The sequence below is a fragment of the Mirounga leonina genome, unplaced genomic scaffold, assembly GCF_011800145.1.
Source record: "Mirounga leonina isolate KUSES-001 unplaced genomic scaffold, KU_Mleo_1.0 Mir_53, whole genome shotgun sequence".
In the NCBI taxonomy this organism is placed as follows: Eukaryota; Metazoa; Chordata; class Mammalia; order Carnivora; family Phocidae; genus Mirounga; species Mirounga leonina.
Window position 1 is genome coordinate 38,402,449 of NW_023270807.1, and position 27,753 is coordinate 38,430,201.

General features: G+C 34.5%; 1 protein-coding gene across 1 annotated transcript in view; it reads right to left on the bottom strand.

Annotated features, from left to right (window-relative positions):
• The window catches only part of PHIP (pleckstrin homology domain interacting protein), a 135,501-nt gene that overhangs the window by 106,988 nt on the left and 760 nt on the right, over positions 1-27,753 (bottom strand). The window contains exons 3-5 of the mRNA XM_034991212.1: positions 27,561-27,643; positions 13,130-13,280; positions 12,944-13,042 (exon numbers count right to left, since the gene is read on the bottom strand). Of these exons, the coding sequence (XP_034847103.1) occupies positions 12,944-13,042; positions 13,130-13,280; positions 27,561-27,643 (333 nt within the window). The remainder of the gene's footprint in view (positions 1-12,943; positions 13,043-13,129; positions 13,281-27,560; positions 27,644-27,753) is intronic.

Here is a 27,753-nt window from a genome sequence, read left to right on the forward strand (position 1 = left end):
TTTGTTCCAGACTTTTCATTTACTAATCCTTCTCTATCCCATTAAATTGTGATTAAATTATCTTATGTATTTATTTCTGTTTTAGATCACTGACCTCATGTCTATTTATATGCCAGTACCAAAATTTTAATTTTATAACTAATGATGTTTCAATATTTATCTGGCTATTCTTCATCATTATGCGTCCATTTTTAAATAGTCTCAGTCTTCATTATTATCTACTTTGAGGATCACTGAGAAGTTAAAAAAAATAAATTTTTTGGAAATGTAAGGTTAATTTCATTCACTTATAAATAACTGACATCTTTCTATCTAGGAACATGATGCTTTCTTCCTATAGCTAGGACCAAGTTTTCAATACAGATGATTTTAGAAAAAGATAAATATAACCAGAGTTACATTAGTTTTCCTCACTATACAAATCTGTACCATCTGAACCAACTTCATGGGAAATCTGTATACAAACCTGTACTACCAGAACCAAGTTTTTTAAGAAAAAAATGGGTAGCTGCCAAGAAAGAGCATCTGCAAAAACCTCAGTAGATATAATTTTGAGGTCACTGGAAAAATACATGATAAAATCTCTACAAACAAAAAAGAACTAAAGCAGAAATACTATCACTTCCCTCAAAAGGTTTAGAATTTGTTCTCCTTCTGCTAAGTACTTCATAAAATGGACAAGAATATGTGCTGCAATCGCAATAAATTATCCAAGATCAAAATTAACCACTGCTAAAAAAGATGAGTTGGAAAAAAAATATAAATTACTATGAATTAACAAAATGCAGAGGTTTTTTGTTTGGTTTTTAAATGCTATACGATGTCTACTCCAGTGAAGGAAAGCTGTCTTCCCTTAACAATCTAACCTGGAAGGCACCAGAACTAATGTTTGCAACTTCTGCCAGCTCATGAAAGTAGAGCCCTGCTGGTGGCATAATGAATTCAAGGAGAAGCATGTGGCTGTAGATTCCAAAACCCAAAAAATTAATTATATGTGACAACAGAAAGAGTAGATGAAGAAGCAAAGACAATGTAACTCAGCAGGTATCTCAGTATAACTTGGGCTCTTTTCTTATACAGAAAAAGAGGTACTCAGATTTAAAAAATCAGAGTATTTATTAGGAAGATTATTTTAACTGATTTTTGTTAAAATCATTTTATACTATATTTTGACTAATTCGATTCTGTAATTCTGGTTAACAGAAAAAAACCTTGGAAAGCTCCCAGAGTTTCTGTAAATAAAATGCAAAGGTAGTTATAATTCATAATTAACCACCACAAAAACAGTTCCTAAATTAAAGTAGAAAAGAGTAAATTCTGGATAATCAGTACCTAGATTTCATTTTAATCTCCATGATCTGTATTAATAAAGGCTTTCTAAATGTAAAATTAGTAACTCATAACTATATAACAAGAGTTTGGAAACGTATAAAACTAAACTTGAGTGAACTACAAAACTGGTAATAAACATGTAAGCAAGACCACATGAAAACAAATTCCAAACTGCTTTATTGCTTGACGATAATTAGTTTTCCCAACACAAAAATGCCAGATTCACGACCAGGCACTCAGAAGGCAATTTCTACAGAAATGACCTTCCAAGTTCATTCCAAGTCCAAAAAGTTGCCTACATGTGGTGTTGGCGATTTCAAATGTTCCATTAGATAAATGTATTGTGCAGTGTAAGGTATTTGATAAGGCATAAAATTACATAAAATTTTATTCATTTTAAAGACCCACATAAATGTTCTAATGAAAAGCTATGGGGTCACAAAAAATAGCCATATAAATTTCTAAAAAAGAAGTTATGCTAAAGCCAGGAATCAAATACCTTGAGAAAAAGGTATTTGGAGAGGAAAAGTATGAAGAGGAAAAAGACACCAGGGCTTATAGCTAGAGAAGGTCTTACTAGAAGGACTTCAAGAATCCAATAGTAGAAAAAGTCTTATCTGCTTCAAATGACAATGTGGGTAAATGTCAAAATACCACACAATACCTAATTCAGTGAGAAAAATGACTATTGAACACTATTATGCTGTGTAGCAGGTTTGAAAAATAATGGCTAATATTACTGAGTGCTTTAGTACATGCCAGGGACTTTATATATATTTTCATTTAGTTTCACCCATCTTTTAAGGTAGGTACTATTATTATCCCCAGTAAGGGGTATTCCTTACCAGTTAGGAAACTGAAAGACAAAATGTAACTTTCCCATTGAAGCCCAAGGGTTGAATTCAGGCAGTCTGATCCCAAGAGTACACTCTTACTAGGTAGACAGATATTAGAAAAAAAGACTGAAAGGAAATATGCCAAAGTATTATTAGCAGATAACCAGAGAGACTAACTGATTTTTGAGCTGTTCTCTGTTTTCCAAGTTTTCTCTACTGAGCATCTATTCATTCAAAATATAGCTCAGTCTACCTGAAGGAACTCAAAAGAGCAATATGAAAAATCTAAACTGTCTAAAGAGATTAACTTAAATTCAAAGACTGAGAAAAACAAGCCCAGGGATAAAGATGCGAGGAATTTAAATTTATTTAATCATAAAAAAAAGAAACCCTCAAGACTAAGTATATTGCCAATCTGACAATGGATTGAATGATAACCTACAAAGAATTCACATCTGGTTTGGTTCAAAAGCCATAAAATAATACAAAGTGCCATCAATTTTGTTCATAAGTTTTGCTTCTAAAAGCTATCCCATTAAATTTTTAAAGTAAAAGAGAAATATATCAAAGATTGTGTAGGTTCAATTTTATTTGGGAAGGAATCGCCTAAGAAGGAATTTTTAATGTTTAACTTACTATATAGAGCCACAATTGAAAAGCTTACTGCAATAATTCTCCTGAGGTTACTAACATAGACATGAATAGGAATTAACCAAATATTCATAATTTGAGGACCAGAGATAATATGGGAAATAATTCAACACAGACTGGTTTATTTCTACACCATCATCAGGTCTTTATGTCATCTTGTACCAATAACTAGCAACCAACCACCACAAGAACAAGACAAATAAATCACCATTACTACAATGAACAAAATTCCCAACTTTAGTTAAAGTAGCAGGGGGTGGCGACATTAGAAGGATAATCCTGTGAATAGGTTTTGTCCACAAAAAAGAGGGAAGGCAAGAGAGAACAGAAAAGGGAAATAATCACCTGAGCAACATAGCACCCATGAGAGCTTCTCTCTTTATTTTACCATTGTAACTAAAATAATTAGAATGCACAGTAACTACCTTCCAAATCTCTACACAGTCAATTTGGTGTTTAGTCGTACCTCTTGTATGAAAGACATCATGTTTTTAAGATTTAGTGGATATTACAAAGATAAATAAGATCTAAAAAGGAGAACTCAAATACTGAAATAAAATACAGAAAGTAGATAATTCCAAGAGTTAAAGCAAAAAATCTCATGAACCAAGTATGTAACAAGCACATACTAAACAAACCCCAAAACACAGACATCATAATTACTAGGACTGTAATTTACTAGAACTATAAAATGATTTGTATTATTCTTCCTCCTCTTTTCTTTCTTGGAAACTAGTCTGATACTACTTCAATCAGAAAATAATACAATGGTAGAATATTATCAGTTTGAAAATGTTTTTATAATAATAAAAATTCATTCTTTAAAAGTTATGTAGTTTTATGCCAAACATTTTAATCATTCAATTTTAACAAATTTTAACAAATGTAACAAATTTTAAATCAACACAAACATTTATACAGCACCTACATGGGCCAATGAACTAAGGGATGTAACAAAGAAAAAGAAAAGACACAGTACTTACCCTCATGGAGACTGCAGTCTTGCAGGGAAGACAGACACGAAACAAGGACTTACAATAAGAAATGTCAGCAAAAAAAAAGGGTTCAGAAAAATCTTGAAATATACAGCAGAGGGTCCTAAATATATGGCAGGGGAAGGAGGGATTGGTTATCAGCGAGTCAAGCTTTTCTGAAAAAACTAAGACCTGAAAAATGGAACAGCCAAAGAATGTTGGTGGGAAGGGAGCATATTGTAGGTTGAGGCAAGAGCATGCGCAATGGTCTGAGGCTGTAAACACAGTACTCAAGCTACATAAGGAAGCCAGGTATGGCTAGCACACAGAGCACAGAGAGGCAAGCGTGGAGAGAAGAGATGGAAAGGTAGGGCGCAGACTGCAGAGTGCTTTCTAAGCTATGGTCAGGTATTCTGGACTATTTCCCCAAAACAGTAAGTTGAAGGTTTTTAAGGAGAAAGAAATGGGAATAATATTAAGATTTGCTTTGGGATAAACAACTGCAGTTTTATCTCTTTACCACAATGAGAACAGATCAGAAGGGATATGATTAAAAGCAAAAGCCGATTTTGCAAAAGAAATCAAAGGGTTCAAAAAAAATTTTCATTTTAGAGAAAAATTTAATCAGTTTGCCAACAAGATTCTTAAGACTTTCTCAAGGAACTGAACGATTTTCTCTCAAATTATTTATCTAGTAAGAGATAAAGAACATACCACATTTTATTCTTTCTAAAGTTCTCACTCTGAAGCATACTTCCAAGGCTCCTATACTTAAATCAATAAATGGACACAGGTGGTACAAGACTAATGCATAAAGAATTTCACAGAGAAAGCAAAAAGGTGCTAAATAATTGTGACATAAAGTTAAATGCATAAGATCAGGAAAAAATAACCAGGGATAACTGAGTTGGTCACTACCTCTTAAGGTTCAGTTTCTTCAATAAAGTGGGGGTATCTTGCTATGAAAAGCAAATAAGACAAAATGTTTTGTAAACTCAAAGGTATTATATATATTATATTATATATACTAACATTTATATTGACTGTCCTTAAAGAATCAAATCTTCATGTTATAAAAGTAAATCTTACTGAACACAGGTTTTCTTTTACTTTTTTAAAGACTTTTGTGGGAGATCATTTTTCCCCGTGTCTTCCTTAAGGAGCGGAACAAATTGCTGCTCTGTTTATATAAATATCTACTCAGCCTGATCATGGACTTCCCAGTTTCAAGATGGCTAGGAAGACATTCAATCCTTAACTTCAGAGGTTCCCTGAAGAAATTCAAAATAAAAAGTCAGAGACTTTATGAAGAAAATAAGATAATTTGCTTTATCTATATAGATATGAAATTCAACATCAAACCCAATAAGCAATCTGGAAAAATAGGGGACACAAACTAAAACGGGTAATGAATGACTAGTGCTTCCTAGTTACTACTGCAACTGTTTGCCAGACACATCACAACAGGAGGGCAGGGGGCACAGAGGATACCTCTCATCATAACTATGACCTTAAAAAGAATTTCCTCTCATTATATACAAAAGAAAATAAAACACAGCTACAAGAGCAACAATTTGAACTCACCTAAGTAAACTGTCATTCTTCAAAGTGTTTCCCCTTTTTTGGTCAATCATAAATTTGAAATTTAAGCAAAAGAAAAAATATAAATAATAATGTCTATTTTATATATTTGGTACTTTGGCATAATGAACATTAGCTTTATTTCCCTTAAGACAAAAATGTGATACATCTTAGGAGTCTCTCATAGCTACCTGTTCTTAGAAGGAAGTAGGCTGGGGAAAGGAAGGGAGTAAGCAGAAGAGAATTAAAAAAACAAAAGACTCTGGGGCGCCTGGGTGGCTCAGTCCTTGGGTGTCTGCCTTCGGCTCAGGTCATGATCCCAGGGTCCTGGGAGCGAGCCCTGCGTTGAGCTCCCTGCTGAGGCCTGCTTCTCCCTCCCCCAAATCCCCCTGCTTGTGTTCCCTCTCTTGCTGTGTCTCTCTCTGTCAAATAAATAAAATTTAAAAAAGCCTCTGCCAAATGGAAATATATCATTCTGAACTTTTCTTGTCCCACCCCATTCATTAATTACATCAATTATCTACTGCCTCTTCATTTAATATTTACTAATGCTGAGGAATTGGGTCCATAAAGAGCAATGAAATATAGTCCATCGACAGATGAATGGATAAAGAAATTGTGGTATATATATACAATGGAGTATTATGCAGTGTCAAAAAAATGAAATCTTGCCATTTGCAACAATGTGGATGGAACTAGAGGGTATTATGCTAAGCGAAGTAAGTCAATCAGAGAAAGACATTATATGATCTCACTGATATGTGGAATTTAAGAAACAAGGTAGAGGATCATAGGGGAACAGAGGAAAAAATGATACAAGATGAAACCAGAGAGGGAGATTAACGGTAGAGACTCTTAATCTCAGGGAACAAACGAAGGGTTGCTGGAGGGGAGGTGGGTAGGAGGGATGGGGTGGCTGGGTGATGGACGCTGTGTACTGTGTAAGACTGATGAATCACAGACCTGTACCCCTGAAACAAATAATACATTATATGTTAAATAAATAAAAGAATCTCTATCCTCCAGGCCCTAACAGTATCATAGAAAAAAACAAAGGTAAATAAAGATCATTCAGGAAACAGATTAAAATATAGAAGCCAAGACCAAAAAATAAAAACCTCAAAATATAGCTAAGTCAGAAATGATTAAACAACACAAATTATAAAACTATTAAGACTAGAAAAATGGAAGTAAATGGTAGAAGATGAGTTCTGAAAGAAAATGGTTACTGAGAAAATAATAGGTCAAAATGAATGAGTGATGAGCAGTTGCCTAACTAAAGATAAAGTATGGACTGAGTGAGGGCAAAAAAGGCACAAGACTTAACAGAATATTAAGCAAAGGATAAATGAACAGAAAAGAAACCCCAGATTATTACAACCTTATAATTTACTGAATTATGTGTCAAATGTTAAATTATGTATGTTAAATCTTATGATTTATAATATACAATATTTCTAATGCTCATGTAAGAAATATAGTCTTATGAAGAAAAAAATTAACCCTGTAACTTCCAGATCTCAGCCCAGTGCCAAATATGTTAAGAAATTACCAACTACAGTATAAGTCAAATATTGGAAATGTGGCAAAACATAGCAGTGAAAATAAAAAGTGATAAGAACCTTCTCTTCAAAAAAGTACTCAAGATTCATTAACAAAATAATTCATTAAATGAGAATTATAGGAAGGACAGAAAGTAACATTTATTGTAGTCTACTTTTGTGCCTCACTTTATGATCTTATTTAAGTTTCCAAATTACCAAATATGGTAGGTATTATCCCGATTTTATAAATGAGGAAGCCGAGAAGCTAAAACATTAAATAATTTGCCTAAGGCCACACATCTCGACTAAAGCAGACTCAAGATTTATAATCTAATTTTAAATGAATCTTTGCTGCCTTTGTTCAAACTGGTTTTCTCAGAGAAAACTATAAATGTAGACGAGATCTAAGACTTCTTTTCATGTATAAGCTTCTTAGTGTCAACTGGATGCTTGTGTAGTAAGGCTACTTTTCAAGGCAAAGCTGTTTCCTTAACACATATTTTTAAGAATCAGGTTCCTCAGTACTCCTTATCCCCACCCACTAAAACTGCAGCCTTGCTACAGAAACAAGTAAAATGACAGAAGCAACAAGTAAAACAAAGGTATGAACAAACAAGATGAGATACGGAAACCTGGAGATATAAAGTTACTTTGTTAATATGGTAAATATAGGAAAAATACAAATAGGCAATTAGCAAAAGATTGCTTTAATATATAACCTTTTCCACAAGATAAACATGCATTAAACGAATCTCCAAATTTAATCTTAAAAAAGAGCTTTTTTTTTTTTAAAGATTTTATTTATTTATTTGACAGAGAGATAGAAAGCACAAGTAGGCAGAGCAGCAGGCAGAGAGAGTGGGAGAGGGAGAAGCAGACTCCCAGGACCCTGGAATCACGACCTGAGCTGAAGGCAAGACGCTTAAACCACTGAGCCACCCAGGCGCCCCTAAAAACAGCTTTAATGTACCTAAGTCTCTTCACCCATGTCATTTATTATTGAACTAGGGTTCTTTATCGTAGGCAAATACAGAGTAAATTAAATAGGCATAAATAATGTGGGTAAGGAGGTTGGAAAAAGGACAATGCCTGAGATTATTACTTTTTTGAAAGTCATGTGCCTCATACACATTCATGTATCTCTTCCATAGAAAATCAGTTAGAAGCTAGGGATAACAGATTGGGGTGATCTTTCTTTTTTCCCCCCTCATTAAAGAGGTTCTAGAGGACTGGAAAGCTTCTGAACATTTTCGTTCTCCTGCCCTGAGAATGAAATTCCAGTTCAATTTTCACAATTTACATCAAGGACTAGGAGATACAAAACAGGATTTATAAGCAGACACCAAAATAAGACAGGGTAAGAAATGCACTGAGATATGCTCAAGACTTGGTTCTTATATTATGCAGGCACGAGTTTTAACATGCTGAGTTAATGAACTGATAACCCAATTCATTAATAAACCTTAATTTCCTAAAAACCAGTTTTTTGGGGGAGGGGCGCCCGGGTGGCTCAGTCGGTTGAATGTCTGCCTTCGACTCAGGTCATGATCTCAGGGTCCTGGGATCGAGCCCCTCAGCAGAGTCTGCTTCTTCCTCTCCCTCTGCCCCTCTCCTTGCTAGTGCACACGCTCTCTCTCAGATAAATTAATAAAATCTTTAAACACACACACACACACACACACACACAGTTTCTGGGGTGTGGCCTTAATTCAAAGCCATCCTTGGACCAAGTCTCTCTCTTCTTCCAACCATCTATTCCATTTTTTACTCCCTACCCATCTGTGAACTTTTCTTGTCCCACTCCAGTTCATCAATCACCAACTTTCTCTTTATTTAATATTTACTAATGCTGAGGAGTTGGGTCTATAGAGAGCAATGAAACATAATCTCTATCCTCCAGGCCCTAAAAGTGATAAGGAAAAGAAAATAGTAGAAAAGGAAAAGAAATAAATAGACACAACTATGTGACAAAAGCTACAGGAGAGAGAAGTGTAAGTGGACACTGAAATTTTAAAGGATGAATAGATATTCAGTGAACAGACAAAAAAGAGACATTGCAGAAAGAAATAAAACATGTACAGAGACAAAGGGATAAAAGAGTTTAGCTGTTAAAAACTGCCAAAGAGTTGTACAAAACTAGCACAGGTACAGGTGAGGAAAAAGTGGGAAAGATGGGAAAATGTCAGTTTTGTGAGCCACATTACACAGTTAAGACTGTTTGAAGTCAGTGATAGGAAGGAGGCATGGCGTGATCATATATGCATTTTAGAACTTTTAGAGTTCTCAATTGGAGGCAATTTTGCCCCAGGGACATTTGGGAATGTCTGGAGACATTTTTTGGTGGTCACAATTGTAGGGGGCGGGAGGTGAGGAGTGCTACCAGCATTTACTGGGTATAGGCAGGGATGCTGATAAAACACCCTACAACGCACAGGACACTAGTCTACAACAAAGAATTATCTGGCCCCAAAATGTAAATAGAGCTGAACTTATGAAACCCTGATTTAGAGCTAAATCTTACCTAGGGTACTGGAATAAGGCTAGCGGCAAGGGATTAAGTAGTCTATAAATTCTAGGACAGCAGAGGTCATGTTCTTGTTTATCCTGCAACTCCAGATCCTAGCCCAGTGCCAGGTATAATACAGATTCTATATTTACTTAGTAAGTGAATTAATGATGTTAGAGCCCCAGGCAAGAAGTACCGAGGCCTAAAATGTGGCTCTTGCAGTGGTAACGAAAAACAGATTCAAGAGACTAGAATAGAATACATATGCCTTATTTACTAAATGAATTAAGATATGAATTAAGAAGTCTAACTCTCAGGCTTGGAATAACAAGTTTCAGAGGGTCAGAAATTCTATTTTACACATTTTAAAGTTTCAGACAAATGTGAGATATTCAAATTGAGAAGTACAACAGTTTGCATGTAGTCTGAAAAAATCTAATAAAGGAAAATCCAATTTATCACCCCACTCTTCTTAAATGATTCCTCTGAGTTTAAAACAGGAAGTTCAAATTAAAAAATAAACACCCCCTAAATGCAGTATGGTAACCTGGATCAGATCCTGGAACAATAAAAGGTAATTAGTGGGAAAATTTGGTGAGATATTAAAAAGGTCTGGTATTTAGTTAATAATAATGTGCCAATGTGGGTTCTATAGTTTTAAGATTATAACATTAGGAAAAATTGCATAGAGGGTATAAAGGAACTGTGAATTGTCTGTGCAACTTTTAGTAAATAATTTCTTATTCCAAAATTAAAAGTTTATTTTAAAAAACCTGTATCTCAAATGTGTCAAAATTTAAATATCTGAATCTATAGTATAAACTTTTAAATCTATAGTTTATGAAAAGCTAAAATGTTAAGAAGGTTTTTTTTTTTTTACATCCATTGACACTTGATAGTACTATACACACCAAGGAAAGAGCAAAGAAAATCTTTAAAGGTAGCCAGAGAGAAAACAGCAAAGAGGAATCAACAAAAGATATATATATTTTTTTAAATCTTCTAACCCATACTCTGTGGTAACTTGAAATGACACAATGTATCACCATGCAAGCAAAAAGCTTGATGAACTTTTCTTTCCATTACCACCCTATACCCAATTTTGTAGCAATGACAAAACATTCAAGACTGTCACCAAGGGGAACCGACAAGACATGACACCAACTATGACTATATAAGTAGAGTTGTTTTGATTAGTCCAGCTTTGCTTTAGTGACTTAAAAAAAATTATATGCAAATACAAAAAAGCAGGTAAAATTGGCTTTCTAATAGTTATTTTTTTAAATATAAAGAACAAATATTTTCCTGAAAATATGAATGGAAGAAAAAAACATTTATCTTAAACCCTAGAAGTGAAATTAAGTCTTTCAAACAGGTACAAAAATGACCTACTTGGTAATTAATTCTGTTACCTAAATACACCAGTTGCATTTCTCTGCTGTGACATAAAACTCAAGATATTTTTTGCCATATTCCCTATATCCATGTCAGCAATAGTTACTGATCTGACCATTCTGATTTAATACCAATTTTCTTGAGTAGCCAAATGCTTCTAGTTAGCTACTAAAAGCTAAACTAAGTTTAGCTTATTGAAAATAAGGCATAGCAAAATGGAGTTAGTCTGGTCTAATGACGCACTAATTGTGTAACCCTGGTCAAGATGCCGAACCTTTCAATGCCTCAATTTCCTTCTCCATAATGTAAGAATAGCTCCTCTTACAGACCATTTAAGGTGTTAAAAGAAAAAATAAATGGAAAATGCCTGGCACACAGTATTTACTCACATAGCAAAAATTAAGAGAAGTTACTGTCAATCATTCTTGTACTTTCATTGGCTACCACAGGGCTACTGGACAATGTGCTGAAAGAATAACAACACATTCTCCTTACTACATAGACCTGCAGTTTTTCAAGAGAGGATGAACTTCTCCGTGCAGGTGAAGCTCCTATAATATTTTACCTTCCCCTTCTTTAAAGAAAACTATACTGCCCCCAGTATAATTTTCTAAGTGCAAACATAAAATATACTCTAGTGTCTCAAATTCTTTCTTGTTTTAATAGTTGTTCTTTGTATACAGATTACCTATAGATGTCATTATGTAACTAAGACACTCATATGCTGGAAAAAAAAAATCATCCATGATTGCCTGCCATACAAATATTACACAGGATACCCTTGGAAAGGTCAGACACAAACCAGAATACGTCACAGAGACAAAAAGATGCAAATCATAAAAGAGAAGGTGATAAAGAAGATTAAGTAAGAAAATCTACCATCTGTTCAACTGGAGTCCCAAAGGGGAAAGAAAGATGGTATTTTAAAAGATAATGGCTGAGAATTTTCCAATGCCAGTAAAAGACATTACAGATTCAAGAAACCCAATGGATCTCAAACAAGATAAAAAAAAAAAACAAAAACCCAACACCAGGACATATCACAAACTGCAGAAAACCAGCAAGAGAGATAACCTTCCAAGCAGCAACAGTTAGAGGAGATTTAAACCCACATCTACCAATAATTATATGTATAGGACAAAATGTCCTACACAATACAAAGACTGCCATACTGTATTTTTAAAAAGCCACTTCTATGCTATTTTTAAGAGATATGGAAAATAAAGACAGAAAAAGGTTTAAAGTAAAACAATGAGAAAAGGTACGCTATACTAAGCAAAAGGCAAAACTGTAATGTTGATGATCAGTATAATAACTATCCAGAAAAAGAAGAAATAAGTAGGATTTGGATAGGTGGAAGAAGGAGAATAACAATCTTAGGTAGGCAAAAGAGTGGGGGTGGGAGAAGAAGCTATAACCAAAATATGAAAGTTTCTGAAGATTAAAAGTTTAGACTGGTGCGAGAGGAAGTATGACACCATTAAAATATCTTAACCTCTTTTTACTTGAGCAGAACAACAACAGAGCAAAGGTAGAATTAAATAAGATTAATATTACAGTGTTATAAGTATGACCTGGAAGAGAAAGAGGGAGAAGACACTGAAAGCAAGAAGATTAGTTTGGAAGATGGTACAGCAATCCAGGTAAGAGAAGGGCCTGGTAGTAGAAGAGTTAAAGGAATGAATCTAGGAGACATTTCAAGAGGAAGACTTATCTGCATCAGTTTTCCTTTGAAATTTTAAAGGCAAAAAAAAAGCACTGCTTTATAAAAAAAAAAATAACCAAACTATTTTTGTTTTCCACCATTATAACTAATCTGTAATACGATATACAGTCGCCCACAAAAATCAATCTAATACACTTTAGGAAACAATTTTTTGTAAAAGTAATATATCAATGAGCTAGTTAGTCTACATTTCATACAATATGTACAATCCATAATTACACATTATGACTTCTTCACTATTAAGATTACTGACATAGTAAAAAATATCTGATAGCTTCTTCCTCTTTGAATGCTAATGCACAGAATATGAAGTTCTTTTTAAGTAACTAAAACATTTTTATTTTCAAAAGCTCTTTACCAAGAGGATATCAACTTGGTAATGAACTCAAACAACTCACCAATGCTGGGTGGGCTACCATAGTTAATTGGTGACTCGGGTGGTCTTCCACAATGCAATGCAGCCAGAGCAGATCCTTTCCACACAACATGCTTGCAGCCTATTAAATACACATATTTTTATGGATCCAAAAATAGGACACACACACAAAAAAGAATGTCTAAATCCTATTAGAAATTTTTCATACTTTTATTTGTGCGTAGCAAGGACTGTCTTCCAGCTCCTAATAAAGTTTGTACTCCAGGAACGCTTTGTGGAATTTCTTGTTCAAGAAGAGGTCCTAGCCGATGACATATTTGCAGCAAGTGATCAGGTGCTAAATGTCTGTAATACTTCACCTATTATGTGAAAGACATATAAAATACTTGCTAAATAAGATGATATAGTTCTTTATAATAAATAAAATATATTTTAAAAAATAGAGTAATTTGTTCTGGCTAGTAAACATTTCATTTTACTTGGGGTAAAAGTTCATGTTTATTCTGTGCAACCACTTGACTCACAGAATAAAATAGTTATCCATTTAATTCACTGAGGAGAAAAACTGCTAAAGAATTAATGTAACTAAATATAGCCAAGTTATAAATTAGCAGATTCTAGTCAATGCAAATACTGAACAAAAAAAAGAATATACAGCATTATAACCTAAAATGATTTTGTTGTAGTTTAACATTTTCATTTTCAAAAACTTCAAACAAAAAAGTCATCCAACTATAAAACATAATGAGTATTTTGGATCTTTTACATTATAAAGAATATCTCCAGAATAATTAAGGATAAAAAAAACCTTGATAGTTCATGTTCTCATCACAAAATTTAAAAACAATTATATAGGGGGGCCTGGGTGGCTCAGTTGGTTAAGCGGCTGCCTTCAACTCAGGTCATGATCCCAGGGTCCTGGGATCGAGCCCCACATCGGGCTCCCTGCTTGGTGAGGAGTCTGCTTCTCCCTCTCCCTCTGCCTGCTGCTCTGCCTACTTGTGCTCTCTGTCAAATAAATAAATAAAACCTTTAAAAAAAAAAAACAAAACAAAACACATAGCCTCTATGAAGAATTTTGTAATTTATTCACAAAAAACCTTAGAAAGGTGAAATTCCAACTATTAATTTAAGTAAGTTTAACTATAAAATAAATCTACCTACTACGAAAAGTTTGGGCACTTTTGGAAAAACTTCAAACACACTTAATTTATGCTAGCATTTGAAAGCAAGATATGAAATTCTAGTATTTTTATTGTCCATCCTGAAATTCTTTTCAAAGAATCTAAAGAGAATTAAAGGAAAAAAGTATTTTATCGCTTTATAGTTAGATTATCAAGTTATAAAAAATTTCTCAATATACTACCTAAATATTATAGTTCAACTGTTCTCAAAATGAGTTCTGGGAACCCCTGGAGGTTCCTGAGGTAAAAATCATGAATAATACTAAAATGTTATTTTGCTTTTTCACTCTTTCATGAGTGAATTTTTCAGGGGGCCACCTGACATGTGATATCACAAAAGACTGAATAAGGCAGCAGATATAAGAATCTCTCTATTTAGCCAGACATTAAACGTTTCCCAAAATGTAAAACAACGCCACTCTTCATAAATTTGTTTTGTTTTGGAAAATAATTGCTACAAAAAATGTTATGTAATGAGTTTTTTTATTTAAATAAATATTTTAAAAATGCTTTAATTTTTAAATGATAAATACAAAATGATTATAATCCATGTAAACAAAGAAAATTCAATAATTTTTATTAATATAAAGGGGTTCTGAGGCCAAGTGTTTGAGAAGTGCTCAAGTTCATATAGTAATGGCAATTTTAATATGAATTCCTTATAAGATTGATTTGCAGAGGGAAGTAAAGGGTTAAATCATTTCATTCCATCTTGCAGTATGCTATACTCTACCGATAGAAGAACATGAAAGGTATTTTTAAAAAGTTAGCTAATATTCATCCTTCTAAGCTGAAGTCAGTTAAGAGAAACCAACCTTACTTTTTATAATAATACATTCCTGTCATGGAGATAATACGAAGCCATACTGCCACACTGATAATTTAAAAGAAGAAGAGTGTGGCATACAGTAGTAAGTATTACTGGAATGAATAGTTTAGAAAAGATGTTCTAATACAAATTGTATTGTACAACTGTATTATGTGCCTCTGAAAAATCTTGAGATAAATCTATTTGATTTTGTTTAATGCAATTTTCCAAACTTGTGAAGCTATGGATTCCCTTTCCCCCTAATATCATCTTGACTCAAAACATACTCTTTCAAACACTAGTATGATTAGCTAAGCAAAAACACATTTAGAATAAAATATACCAAAACAGAAATTTTTAAAATTGTATTTATACTTTTCTCTACTCTTCCCTAAAATAATTTACTTAAAAATAAAATTTAAAGGAAAACATCTACAATATTTATAGGGTCCCTTCCAGTTCTAAACTGTATATAATTATTCTAATGTAATTTCTTTACATTGATCTAAATTCCTTTCACAAATTTTACTTTAACCATAAAGTTCATTACTTATTAACTTTAGTTTTGTGATTATCCTGTTTTAGAGTCTTTTTGCAAAATACATTTCAGCTGAAAATCCTTATTGAAGAATTCAAAAATATTATGAATCCACTTTTTCAGAATCTTTCCCTGGTGATTTAGTATATTTTTCAAAATCGACTTTCACTTTAAAGTTAGAAAAGATACTTTTAGTTCTTAAAATCCTCAGGCTTTCTGGCTTATGAGACTTTATATAAGCTGATCCCTCTGCTAGAAATCTTTTCTTACCCATCCACCTCCCCATCTCATTCTCCTTCATGTTTCAGTCTATACCTCACTGCCCTCCATGACCTATTACAACACTTACACCCTTTCTTTTTGGACACTCTATCATTTCATTTCCATAGCACATTATACTCCTTCCCAAAACGTTCTTTTACCCCACTCATCAGTGCTCTGTAGTACTTTTATCATATTAGTTGCTCATATCTAGATCTCAGTGGGAATCTAATGATAGTTACAATCCTCTTCCTCCAAAAAACACACATACATGCCCTAACTCTGTCTTGCCCTGTTTTGGAGGTTCCTAAGACCCCTGCAGTATCCTAAGATTGCCAATTTACTTGTCCATGACCTATATTAGAAGACAGGGGATTAGATCTTGTTTACCTGTCGACCCAGTACCTAATATAGTACTTGTAGTTAAGTGTTTGTTAGATAAGTGAACACATGACAATATGCATGCAGTAACTACTGATTCTTCCTTTTCTATCTAGCCATTAAATGGTGAAGTTCTTAAGGTCTAGGATCCCAGAGCTCAGTTCCACACTTTATTTCTTCGCAATATTCTTTCCTTGAACTTATTATACCAATGATTCCCAAATTTGTATCTATAGCCTACACCTGCATATCAAACTTCCTTAAGACATCTCTCTTTGGAGTCCCAAAACCTCAACTCAACATATGCAAAAATGAACTCATGATCCTCATGTCAACACCCCCCTCCCAAAATGTTTCCTACCTTGACAAACAACACCATCCATCCAGCCTCAAACCAAGAAGTCACATTTTTTTTATACTGCCTATTCCTCCCTTCCACCTCATTCTTTTAACACCCAAGTAGTCACCAAGTTCAACTGATTTTCTCTTCCTATTCTTAAACTCTATCTCCATAACAATGACCCAATTTCAAATAATCTTTGCAATAAACTCCCATCTTTCCCACATCCACTCATGCCTCCTACACCTCATTCTATTCTATAATCTCTTCTATTCCAAATCTGTTCTCTATACTGCAATCATAATGCTCTTTCTAAAACCTTTATCTGGTCAAGTCATCCCTACTTAAAACACTTCAGAGACTTTCCTTGCTCTTTGGCCATCCAACTCCTTAACATGGATCTACAAATCCTGAAAGGCACGTATGATCCACTCATATTTCTTTGCTCCATATGGCACATTCCCAACCCTACACGCTCCAGCCGCCACTTTCCATATTTAGACATTGGTCTTCCCTCAGGTTACCTGTACTCTCTCTCGTTAGGCTTTTCCCATGTGGCACACTCCACATTTTCCCACATCTCCTTGCCCAAACAACTCTTTTATGTGCTTCAGATCTTCCCTCCAACGTAACCTCCTTTGTTTCCCTTTACTTTACCAGTCTAAGTGTATTATCTTGGCTGCATACTCTTGGTGACTTTTCCTTATCATGTACCAGTCTATGATTACACATTTAAAAGTTCAATAATTTAATGCTTCTCAACTTCACCATTAACTAGAAGAGATTAAGGACCGTGTCTTTTTTTGGTTCTAGCTGCATCACATACATACATTCATATACACACACCCACCTATCCACCCACCCATCCACCCAATACGCACTTTTAAAAAAAACGACAACTTTCTTTTACTACCTTTTTAAAACATTTTTCTTAATGAATATTAATCCAGGTCACTATGGTTAATAAAATGGAAAGGCAAAAATTTTAAGAAATTAATACGGTTCAAAAAAATTAAAATGTTCATTTATGGCTGGCTATACATATATGGTTTTTAATTTCCAAAGGAGTAAACACTGTATCTTTAATAACTTAAGATTTTTAGTTTAAATGGACTTTATTTTATTTATTTATACTAATAAATAACTAAAAGGAAATGAAAATTAAAAGGGAAATCAGAAGTGATACTGTAATAAAATCCTTTATCCAAAACATCTGAAATCTGGATTCTGGGTAACTGTTTGTACACTATCATTTGGAAAAACAAAACAACATTCTCGATTCTAATATCCCGATTACTTTCCACGACCAGTGCTGCTTTAAATTTCTTAAGATATTCAACACATAAAAAGTATGACCAAATTATAAAGTTAACTGTGATAAATCTTAACAACACTATCATACCTAACACATACTGACTGCACTCTAAATGCTAAGCCTTATGGTAAGTGTAGTAAGTTATACATATAAAAGTTCAGCTTATTAACAACCCTAAGAGATTTGAACTATTATTTCCATTAATAAATTACCGTACAGTAAGATAAAACACGGTTCCCAAGATCACACACATTTAGTGGATGGTGGGGATAAGACTCAAACCAAGACAGCGTAACTCCAGCCCTCATTCACACTGCCCGTAGTACCTATTGCCTCAAATATATATATATTATTTCAATATTGAAGTAAGCTAAAAAAAGACATTTTGAATAGTTTTCAACACAGACATTAAAGTGAGACAAAAAGAAACATTCTGAAGTTCACTTTCATCATTAAGCAAACTAGCATAAAAGCACAAGTTCCTATAGGTAAAGGATACCTATAGGTAAACTAAGGATAGAAAATAAAACTACAATAATAGGGTGACAATCCTAAATATTCTCTCCCACAATGGCTAAAGGAAATCAATGTGATCAACCCTACTTTTCTCAGTATTTCTAAGATTTAAAATTTTAAACTCTTAAAGTCAGAAGGTATAAACAGATTAAACCACCAAGGGATTAATACCATAAAATTCATGATTACTATTCTTAAAAAGTAAGAATGCATTATTTATCAGCTGTGCTCCATTTTTTAAATTTTCATAAACATTTCATCTTCTCTCCCACTCAAGATACAAGAGCCTGCTTTATGGATGCAAACTCTGATGCCATGGCAAGGAAGGAACAAGAAAAGACTGAGCTCTTTTGAGTAGTTTATTTTCCTGCATCTTTAGTTAAAACAATCTGCTTCTGCTTGCTATGCTACTTCATATAAACAGCGGTTCTTCCCAGCCAAGAAAATTTTGCCACTGTCAATGGAAATTATCGTTAAAAGGTAAATTTTATCAGTGGGAAGAAAATATAAAAAATCTGGAAGCCACTGCATTCTACCAGACATACTGTCATTAAGAACTCTACTCAATTTTTAAAGAAAAGGTCAGTAGTTTGAGAGCTCTAAAGTCAAACAGTCTAGGTTTAATCTTGCTGAGTGCAGGGAAAACATTTACTCTACTACTCAATGTCCTCATCTACAAGACTGAGACTGCCAATCACCACCTTGGGGGGTAATCATAGTAGGTGACATATGAGTTGGCGGTCACTTTAATTATACTCCATATTACATACTACATGTTGCTTTTTCATGTTGAAAATCTTTCTAGACCTACACAAGGAAAAAACATTTTGGAAATCTTTTTAAGGACCTTTCCAAAATGAGGTTAGAGCAATGTAATTCATTAAACTACTTGATTTACCTGTACGATCTAGAAACTCCAGTCCTTCTTTCAGCATATAATTAAGAAGTCCCTATGAAAATAAGATCCACCAAATATCTGGCACTACTATGTCCTGAACATCTGATTGGTTCTAAAAATGTCAGTTTTTCACATCTGTTTTCTAAATTTTTTCAGATCTGAAAGGCTAGTTACTTCTGCTCTCCACTATAGTTGAGTTCTAAAAAGTCAGCTTAATGGAATACAGTTATTTTTACAACTATCCTAACATATAAACAAAATCACAAGCTTAAAAAACCCTATTTGCTATTAGTCATTTCTAAGCCTATTTTTAAAACCAGATCTCAAATTCTCAAAACTTTCAACTTGTAATTATAAATCGGTTATCATCATTACAAAGTATATGTTAAATTACATCTACAGTCTTTAAAAGCAAGTTTACATTTTCTGGGCATTTTTAAAAAAACTTTAATAGCTTTCTACATAGAAAAATTATGCAATACTTACTTTGTGCCAAGTATTCTCAAAATTTATCTTCACTAGCAAATAAGGTTAAGTATTTTTCCCATTTCACAAGTAAAGAAAACTGAAGTCCAAAGGTTACAGGTTCTCCGAAGTCATACATTTAGAAAGTAGGAGAAATTAGTATTCAAGCCCAGGTGTCATGATTCCAAGGTTACTGTTATTTTCATTACATTACAATTTCCTTCTCAAAACTTCAGTCCCTACCCCACTGTCACGCAAGTCTTAAAATTACAAACTTAATAGGACCTACATAACCATTTTTCAAGTCAACAACCTCTAATCTAACTATTCTCAGAAGGACTCTTACATGCCTATGACTTCTTTGTAATTAAAAGTATAATAAAATTAATATAGAATCTTATTAAGTGTCAAAGTTAATCTTGGTGGTCTATTTACTCTTAATTGTCAATAAACATGTTTGAAAGACTGTCGTCTATTCACAATTTAGTCAACCACCTAAGAATTCATTTAGATAATAATTCAGCTAATATTATCAATACAAATGTGTCTTTTAAAGAATATACACAGTGCTCTTCCAGATTTTATTCATCACAACCTGACTATATTTTGCTAAAAAAAAAAAAAAGGCACCTGGGTGGCTCAGTGGGTTAAGCATCTGTCTTCAGCTGGGGGTCGGGCTCCCTGCTCAGCAGAGGGCCTGCTTCTCCCTCTCCCTCTGCCCCTCCCCCCACTCGTGCTCTCTTGCTTGCTCTCTGTCTCAAATAAAATCTTAAAAAAAACAAAAACAAGGGCGCCTGGGTGGCTCAGTTGGTTAAGCAACTGCCTTCGGCTCAGGTCATGATCCTGGAGTCCCAGGATCGAGTCCCACATCGGGCTCCCTGCTCAGCAGGGAGTCTGCTTCTCCCTCTGACCCTCCCCCCTCTCATGCTCTCTCTATCTCATTCTCTCTCTCAAATAAATAAATAAAATCTTTAAAAAAAAAAAAGAAAACAAAAACAAAAACAAAAACCCACTTTATTCCAAATTTAGGTTTCCACGAACCACAAAAGATGCTCTATAAAAATTAATTTAAAACACTACAAAATAACAAAATTTAACTTTTTAAAACACATTCTGAAGTTTTGTTTTTAAATCAAATCATACTTTCTTAGCAAAATTTGTACAGTAAGAAATCCTCTTTAAAACATTTACTAAAATATAAAATTCAAATATGAGATTCTGTTGGCAAAATTATTGTCTATCAATCTAAAGATGGAAAATTCTTAAACTGTTATTCTTAAAATGCCAATATAAATACTCTTAAGAGAACGACCAGTTTCATTTTTAGTAATGTTTCGGTTTCAAACACTGCACTCGAAATAACTAATACCACACATACAATGGCAGTGAAGTTGTTTTTAAAAATGAGTATTTCTCCAAGTTGCTTAGAATTTACTATTTCCTCACCCAAAATCTAAACCACAACCAAATGACACAAGGTAAGTATTTCTTGCATTTATACTATAACCTCTGCCAAGAGAGGCTATGTGCCTGTTCTCTATCCCTGAGAGAGACCAAATGGGTCATGCTGCCATGACCATAGGCCATCTGGAGTCTTAGAATACACGGATTCTTTACCTGCTTCCTTGGCAGTAGGCTGCCATTATCCATGCTACCATAAATAACCCAAGTTTTATACTACAAATCTCATTCCTTTTACAATTTGGTTTTAACTTAACAGGAGGTGCATTAGATCATGTTGCTAACTACATTTTCTTAGTATCAAAAAATTCTCCTCCAACCAACCATCCTTTTCCTTATCTGTAATCCTTGAGCTCAAATAGGCTGCTTCCGTGTATGTAAGGCAAATAAAGCTGGACCTGCTTCACACGTGATGACTGCCTTCTCTGTAGTGACCAAAGGTTCTCACATATTTCACTCTTCCATATCATAACTTTGATTTTTTAGCACACTGAATTCTCAAATTCCATAGAGAAAAGAAGTATTATCATTTTCTCCAATCTAAATAAATTTTCTATATTCCATATGCTCAGTAACATATTTATTCATTCCAAAATTATTAATTTTCACAAATTACTCGTAACTGTACCCATGTCTTCTCACAAAATAAAAATTGATCTTTACACATTTTAAATTTATTTATAAAATTTTAAATTTGGTTCCTATTATATTACAGCCTTTATTACTTTTAGATGTAATTACAAAAGCAACTTAAGTATCTTAAAAGAAAAATACACTCAAAATGAAAAAACAAAAAACAAAAATACTCATTTTAATACCTGACTTTCTTGAATTCAATTAAAGTTCATCAAAATGAATACACTTAGTACACTGTTAACTTCTGCTTTGCTTAGTATTACAGATACTTTCCTGTGAATTCAGAAATGTAAACAATAAAATGAACCTGTCTAGTATTTCTTGTCCAGAACAAGTTGTCTAGGATACAATTTTATTTGTTAAAATTCTGTCGTGACATGATAGATAACTACAAAATTTGGGAAAAAGGAAAACGACTTCAGTAGACAAGAGAAGGAGTTTCTAGATTAAAAAAACCAAAAACCTGTGGTCTGACAAATTTTGAGTGGATTAAAAAATTGGCATTCACAGGATTTATTTAACCTAGTCCTCACTTAAAGATTAATTCAAAAAGTCTGTATTAAGCTGTTTAAAATATACATTTTTAAGCCAGACTGACAAAACATCTCCTCTCTGACAATTTCAAAAATACAAATTATCGTGAGTTTAAAATTACACAAATCTCTGAACAGAAGGAGACAGAAGCAACAGCCAAACTCCATTCACATATTCCTAAATGTCATCTGATTACCAAAAGATACAAAACCTTCATATATTCTCTAATCAATTTTGGAGATTTCAACCACCCAAACATTTCTTAATGTTAATTGGTCCACAAAAACAGTTATAGAATCACTATACAGACAACCAAAACTTTTCTAGAATTCTATCCACAATGCTTTAAAAATTATTTATTTTTGGTATTATACTTTTTTCTTTATATCTTAGGCTTACTTATTTCATCTTGGATCTACAACATAATTATACTGACAGTATCTTCTGAAAGTTTAAAGCAGTCTTTTTTACACTGTAGCTGCTATGTTCAGAAAATTATGCACACTTGTTTCTGGAATAAAACTGTTTTTCTTAAACTTTCATGCATTAATAAAGCAATAACTGGAAACTACTACCATGACTAAAGTTCTGATAATAGCATCACAAACCCTTACATAGTGCTTCTGAAGTGCCAGTTATCACTCACAGAATCCTACAAATTAGGCGCTCTTATTAGCCCATTTTACAGACTGGGGAACAGACTCCAGCAGTACTATTCTGCCTCAAAACAGTCATATAAAATACTATTGTGGGGGCGCCTGGGTGGCTCAGATGGTTAAGCGTCTGCCTTCAGCTCGGGTCATGATCCCGGGGTCCTGGGATCGAGCCCCACGTCGGGCTCCTGGCTTGGCGGGGAGCCTGCTTCTGCCTCTGCCTCTGCCTCTCTCCCTGCTCATGCTTTCTCTCTCTCTATCTGTATCTCTGTGTCTCAAATGAATAAATAAAATCTTAAAAAAAAAAAAAAATACTATTGTGTAGTTGGGGATGGGATAATCCAACTCCCCCTTATGTTCAAAGCCACTTTACAATTATTCAGGAGTATAAAGAATTTAACAGGTACTTATTCCATTTAAAAATCTTTGTAAATGCCTCAAACTTCTGTAATAATGGCATATACCAATAGAACAACTGTATGGGTAAGAAAAGATGAAGTTTTGCCCATTTCAGCCCTTTAGCATGTAACATTTCCCTAACACATAATGTATTGCTCATTATAAGGATTACTGAGATATTAAAGCCCTCTCTTAGAGACTACCAAGCTGAGCTTACCATTTTACTTATACTCTATTAAAAAAGGAAACGGTAACTGTATTAGGCACATTCACTTCATTATTTGTCACCCCCCCACTCCGAAAATTATACCGGTTAGGTTTTAAAAACACCGTATGATCTTTAATATAGGACAGCAATACCTCATTCAAAAACGTGTTTTTTCCCCTAAAACTTGTCCCCTAACTTTCACATTAATCAGCATACTCTAAATACATGCACACTTAAGATATACTTAAGTATATCCTATTCATGGTTCTTATTCTCTGAATTTAAGCCCAGTAATAATTTATGAAAACTAGTACTTAAACCATGGAGAAATACATACTAATTACAGAATAAAGAGGTAGTCTACAATGTGGTTAGTGTCTCAAAAATCTTCATCTATCTCTAAGAAGATATGATATTACAACCTAAGAATGGCACTATAAAAAGCATTTATACAATTTTCTACTCTGCATGTTTTCTCCATATCTATTTTTTTGTGTTTTGGATATCAACAACAAAATGAAAGAGTTGAGTTTTTAGAGACAATTTTTCACTATTTCTAGTTCAAAATCAGATTTTCAGATTAGAAAAATTTTAATTCACTTATTTTACAAATGAGTTAACTCGGGCCCAGAGAAATTCCATGACTTGCTTGAGGTAACCTGTAGGCTTGACTGTTTGCAGGGCTAAAAATCACAATCCCTATCTCCTGACTCCCAGTCCTTCACTTGAACAGAAAGATTTCTAATAAGTGGAATGATTTTAAGAAAACCAAATACTGCTACAAAAATTAAAATAAGAATTACATCATTTTAACAGATTAGCAAAACATGAACCTAGTTCAAAAAAAAAAAAAAGCCCTGTAAGTAAGAAATGTAATCAGAATTCTAAATCTGGTAAAATGTTTAAAAATTCTGCCTCATAAGCACGCAATCACCACTAAGTAAGTTGACAACTAGATAGCAAAACCAACTAATAACCACTATTCAATAATAAACCAAGCAATTCCACTATCAAACAGAAATAAATGACAAAGCTTTCTCTTTGGTCCAAAAATTAGTCGAGTTTTCCTGTTCTAAACAAAGTTTGCCACCAATGCATGGCTCCTTTTAAAAAATTAGAATTCTAATGAAAGCTTATAATATATCCTGTTTTAAAATCAACCTATATTTAAAAATATAAAATCTGATTAAACATACACCATAAAAAAGAAAAAAACCACTCAACTTCCTATCAAATTCTACTGACGGTTAAAAATGTTTTAAATCTTTAGATGGTAATATAATCATGTTTTATCATAACTTTTTCAATCACACCTGAAATAAGCACATCTTTTTTTTTTAGCTGTAAACCTTTAAAACTACTCTTAAAACTCTACTTTCCTCTTGATCAAAACTCAATCACTGTGATTTTATTTGCAGGCTGAGTACAAACACTGATCTATGCTTGTTTTTAACCTCCCAAGTACAAATATTATACACCATCTTAAATAGCTGTAATTTGAGGTTTTTCGAGAAAGGTCAATCTGATATATAAATTCTTCCATTTAAAATATTATTCAATTTATCAGTTAATGTAGCAACAAATTTCCAGGTATAGGTAGACACTACTGAAACCACAAACAATAGTTATTTTCGTTTAACTCATCAAAATAAACTTAAAACCAATGTTAAGTAAATTCAAGTTCAACTGAAGGCAACTTAAATGTTTTCTAGGTCATAAGAATGAATTAAGATAATAGAGAACACTATACAAGAGATTTTGCATGTGCTTACCTAGACATAAAATTTCAAGATCCTACTATTAAACAAAAATGTACTCAGATAACCTAGTGTTCCAAAATGTTTGATTCTCAAAAAGTCAAACAAAGTTAAACCAAATACCCACACACCTAGATATATAGTTTGATGGATATAAAAGTCTCCAAAAGGTGTCTTGTATCCAGTAGATACAGATTGACTAATATGCTAAATGAATAAAAAGAGTAAATGAACCAGAGAACTCCAAATGTTACCGAGAATTCTTAACCGTCTCATGAGTACACCAACACGACTATTCCGGTAAGAAGGTGAAAACACTCCAAACAAGAAAATCCACTTCCATGCAAAATAAGTGGATTTTGAAAACATAACAACACTAATGAAGACACCACTTATTGTCCCAATTCTGATAAAGAGACAGGGAATATAAATTCATTTTATTAATATCTGAGAGATAAGAAACCCTCCCCCCCAAATTAAAAATGAACATTGGTACCCCTGTTTTTACTAGAGAAAACAAAATGATATTCTTACAAGCATCAGACATTCCCATAATTTGGAAAGACACCATCAGCTGTTTCATTTTTAAAAATATATTATTACTAAGAGTTTCCAAGGTAAGAAAACACAGCAATCTTCAGTGACAGGGATTTGTGGGTTTTTATGAGATGCAAGGATGAGTTTTGTAAAAAGAAATGCAAAAAAAGTTTTATAAAATCTGCCCGATTCTTAAAAACAGAATATTATAATCTCCTTTAATTTTTTTTTCAAATAAGGAAGACGTGGAATCCACTTAGGGATTTTGTCAAATATTTACACGCCCCCCCAAATCATTCACTGTAGCAAAGTATTAAATGAAACTAGCCTCAATTACTACTTGAAAACTAACAAAGTTGTAAACATATACACTGTTAAGTTTCCATTAAATTTCCTAAACGTAAGTTGCCCTCATTTCAACATCTGTGGGAACTTAACAACTTAGAGTAAATCATAAGAGATTCAGATCCAAAAGTTAGATGTTCTACATCCAAATGAAAACAAAACCCATCAAAATCACGTCATGCCTTCACCTCACATTCAATTCTGAAGTAGCTGAAACTTCCTAACCATTTCACAAGCCTTCACGAAGTAACATCACTCGTTATAACCACCTCAAAACATCAGTTCTGAATCAGTTGCCCTGCACAGATTAAGCCCCCCTCCCCCCCCGCCCCCAGTCCCCTGGCCGTGCGACTGCTCTAACTGCCCAACACACCCATACTCATACAACCTAAATCAGTTTGGAAGACAGAATATGGAAAATATAACAACCGAATACAAATACGCTACTTTTCCAGTCACAATACTTAATAGGTCCACTTTCAGAAGACAATTTTTAGAAATTACTAAACACATTCACTTTGAAAACCCACAAAATTAAGCAACCGGTATTTTTCATGCTATTAAACAAAATATATCCCAATATAAGCTGAAAAACTTTGACTTGCCAGATTCCGTACCACAATAACTATAAGGGTAAAAATCAAAACTTTTCAGTGGCCTCCAGTAATAGTTTTTAACCGAAAAAGCGGAATAACACAAGAATTAGCAAAATTAGAAAAAGTCTGTTAAACTTCTGGCTTTTAGAGTGTTACAGGCTTTTGCACTTCTGCGAATGTGTTTTGGTAAAAGCAAGATGAGCCTCTGGCCAACTGAAACCCTCAAACAAAAACCGTAGCTCTGAATTTAAGGAAAGCAAAAGAATCGAGAGAGAAAAAAAAATAACGCCTTGCTACGGTTCCGCTGCGGCTGAATAGCCTGCTTGTGAAATGCTAATGCCACTTCGGAGCAGTTAGTCACCAGCCATTGTGTGGGGCAGGAGAAAGCCGAGCCGACCGCGCGTGCAGAGCGAGCGAGCGAGCGAGCGAGCAAGCGCGCCCTCCTCCCTCGCGCCGCTCCCGCCGCCGCCGCCGCCGCCTCGCGCGCGCCCCCGCGCCCGCACGGACGCGCGCGCCGGCCCCTCCTCCTCCGGCCTTGCACTGCACAACACTCATGACGTATCTTTATTTCTAGCACATTAACAAAATATCACAAATAAACTGTCGGCAGCCCCTGCGGCCTCGGGGTGCGGGTCCCCCCGACCACTGCCCCCCGAAGCCCCCGCGACGGCCTCCCAACCCTCCCCGTGGCCTTTGGAGCTTTCACGCTCTGGGGCCAAGTTTTTGTCTCTGTAAAAAATTGCGGGAAATTCAATTTTTATTCGACTCGGGGAAAAGTTTCTTTGCTCCGCGACGTGAATGTCTCACCAGATTCTGGTAGGTCCTGGGATGCTCCTTCCCGGTCCAGTCGGTGCGGCGGGGCAGCAGCTGCGGGGAGAGGACGCCCCGTGAGCCCGGCCCCCAGCCCCGGCCCGCCCGCTCCCCTCCCCCGCCCGCCCCGCGCCCCGGCGGGGACCCCGAGCCCCGCGCCCCGCGCCCCAGCGGCGGCGGTGGCGGCGGC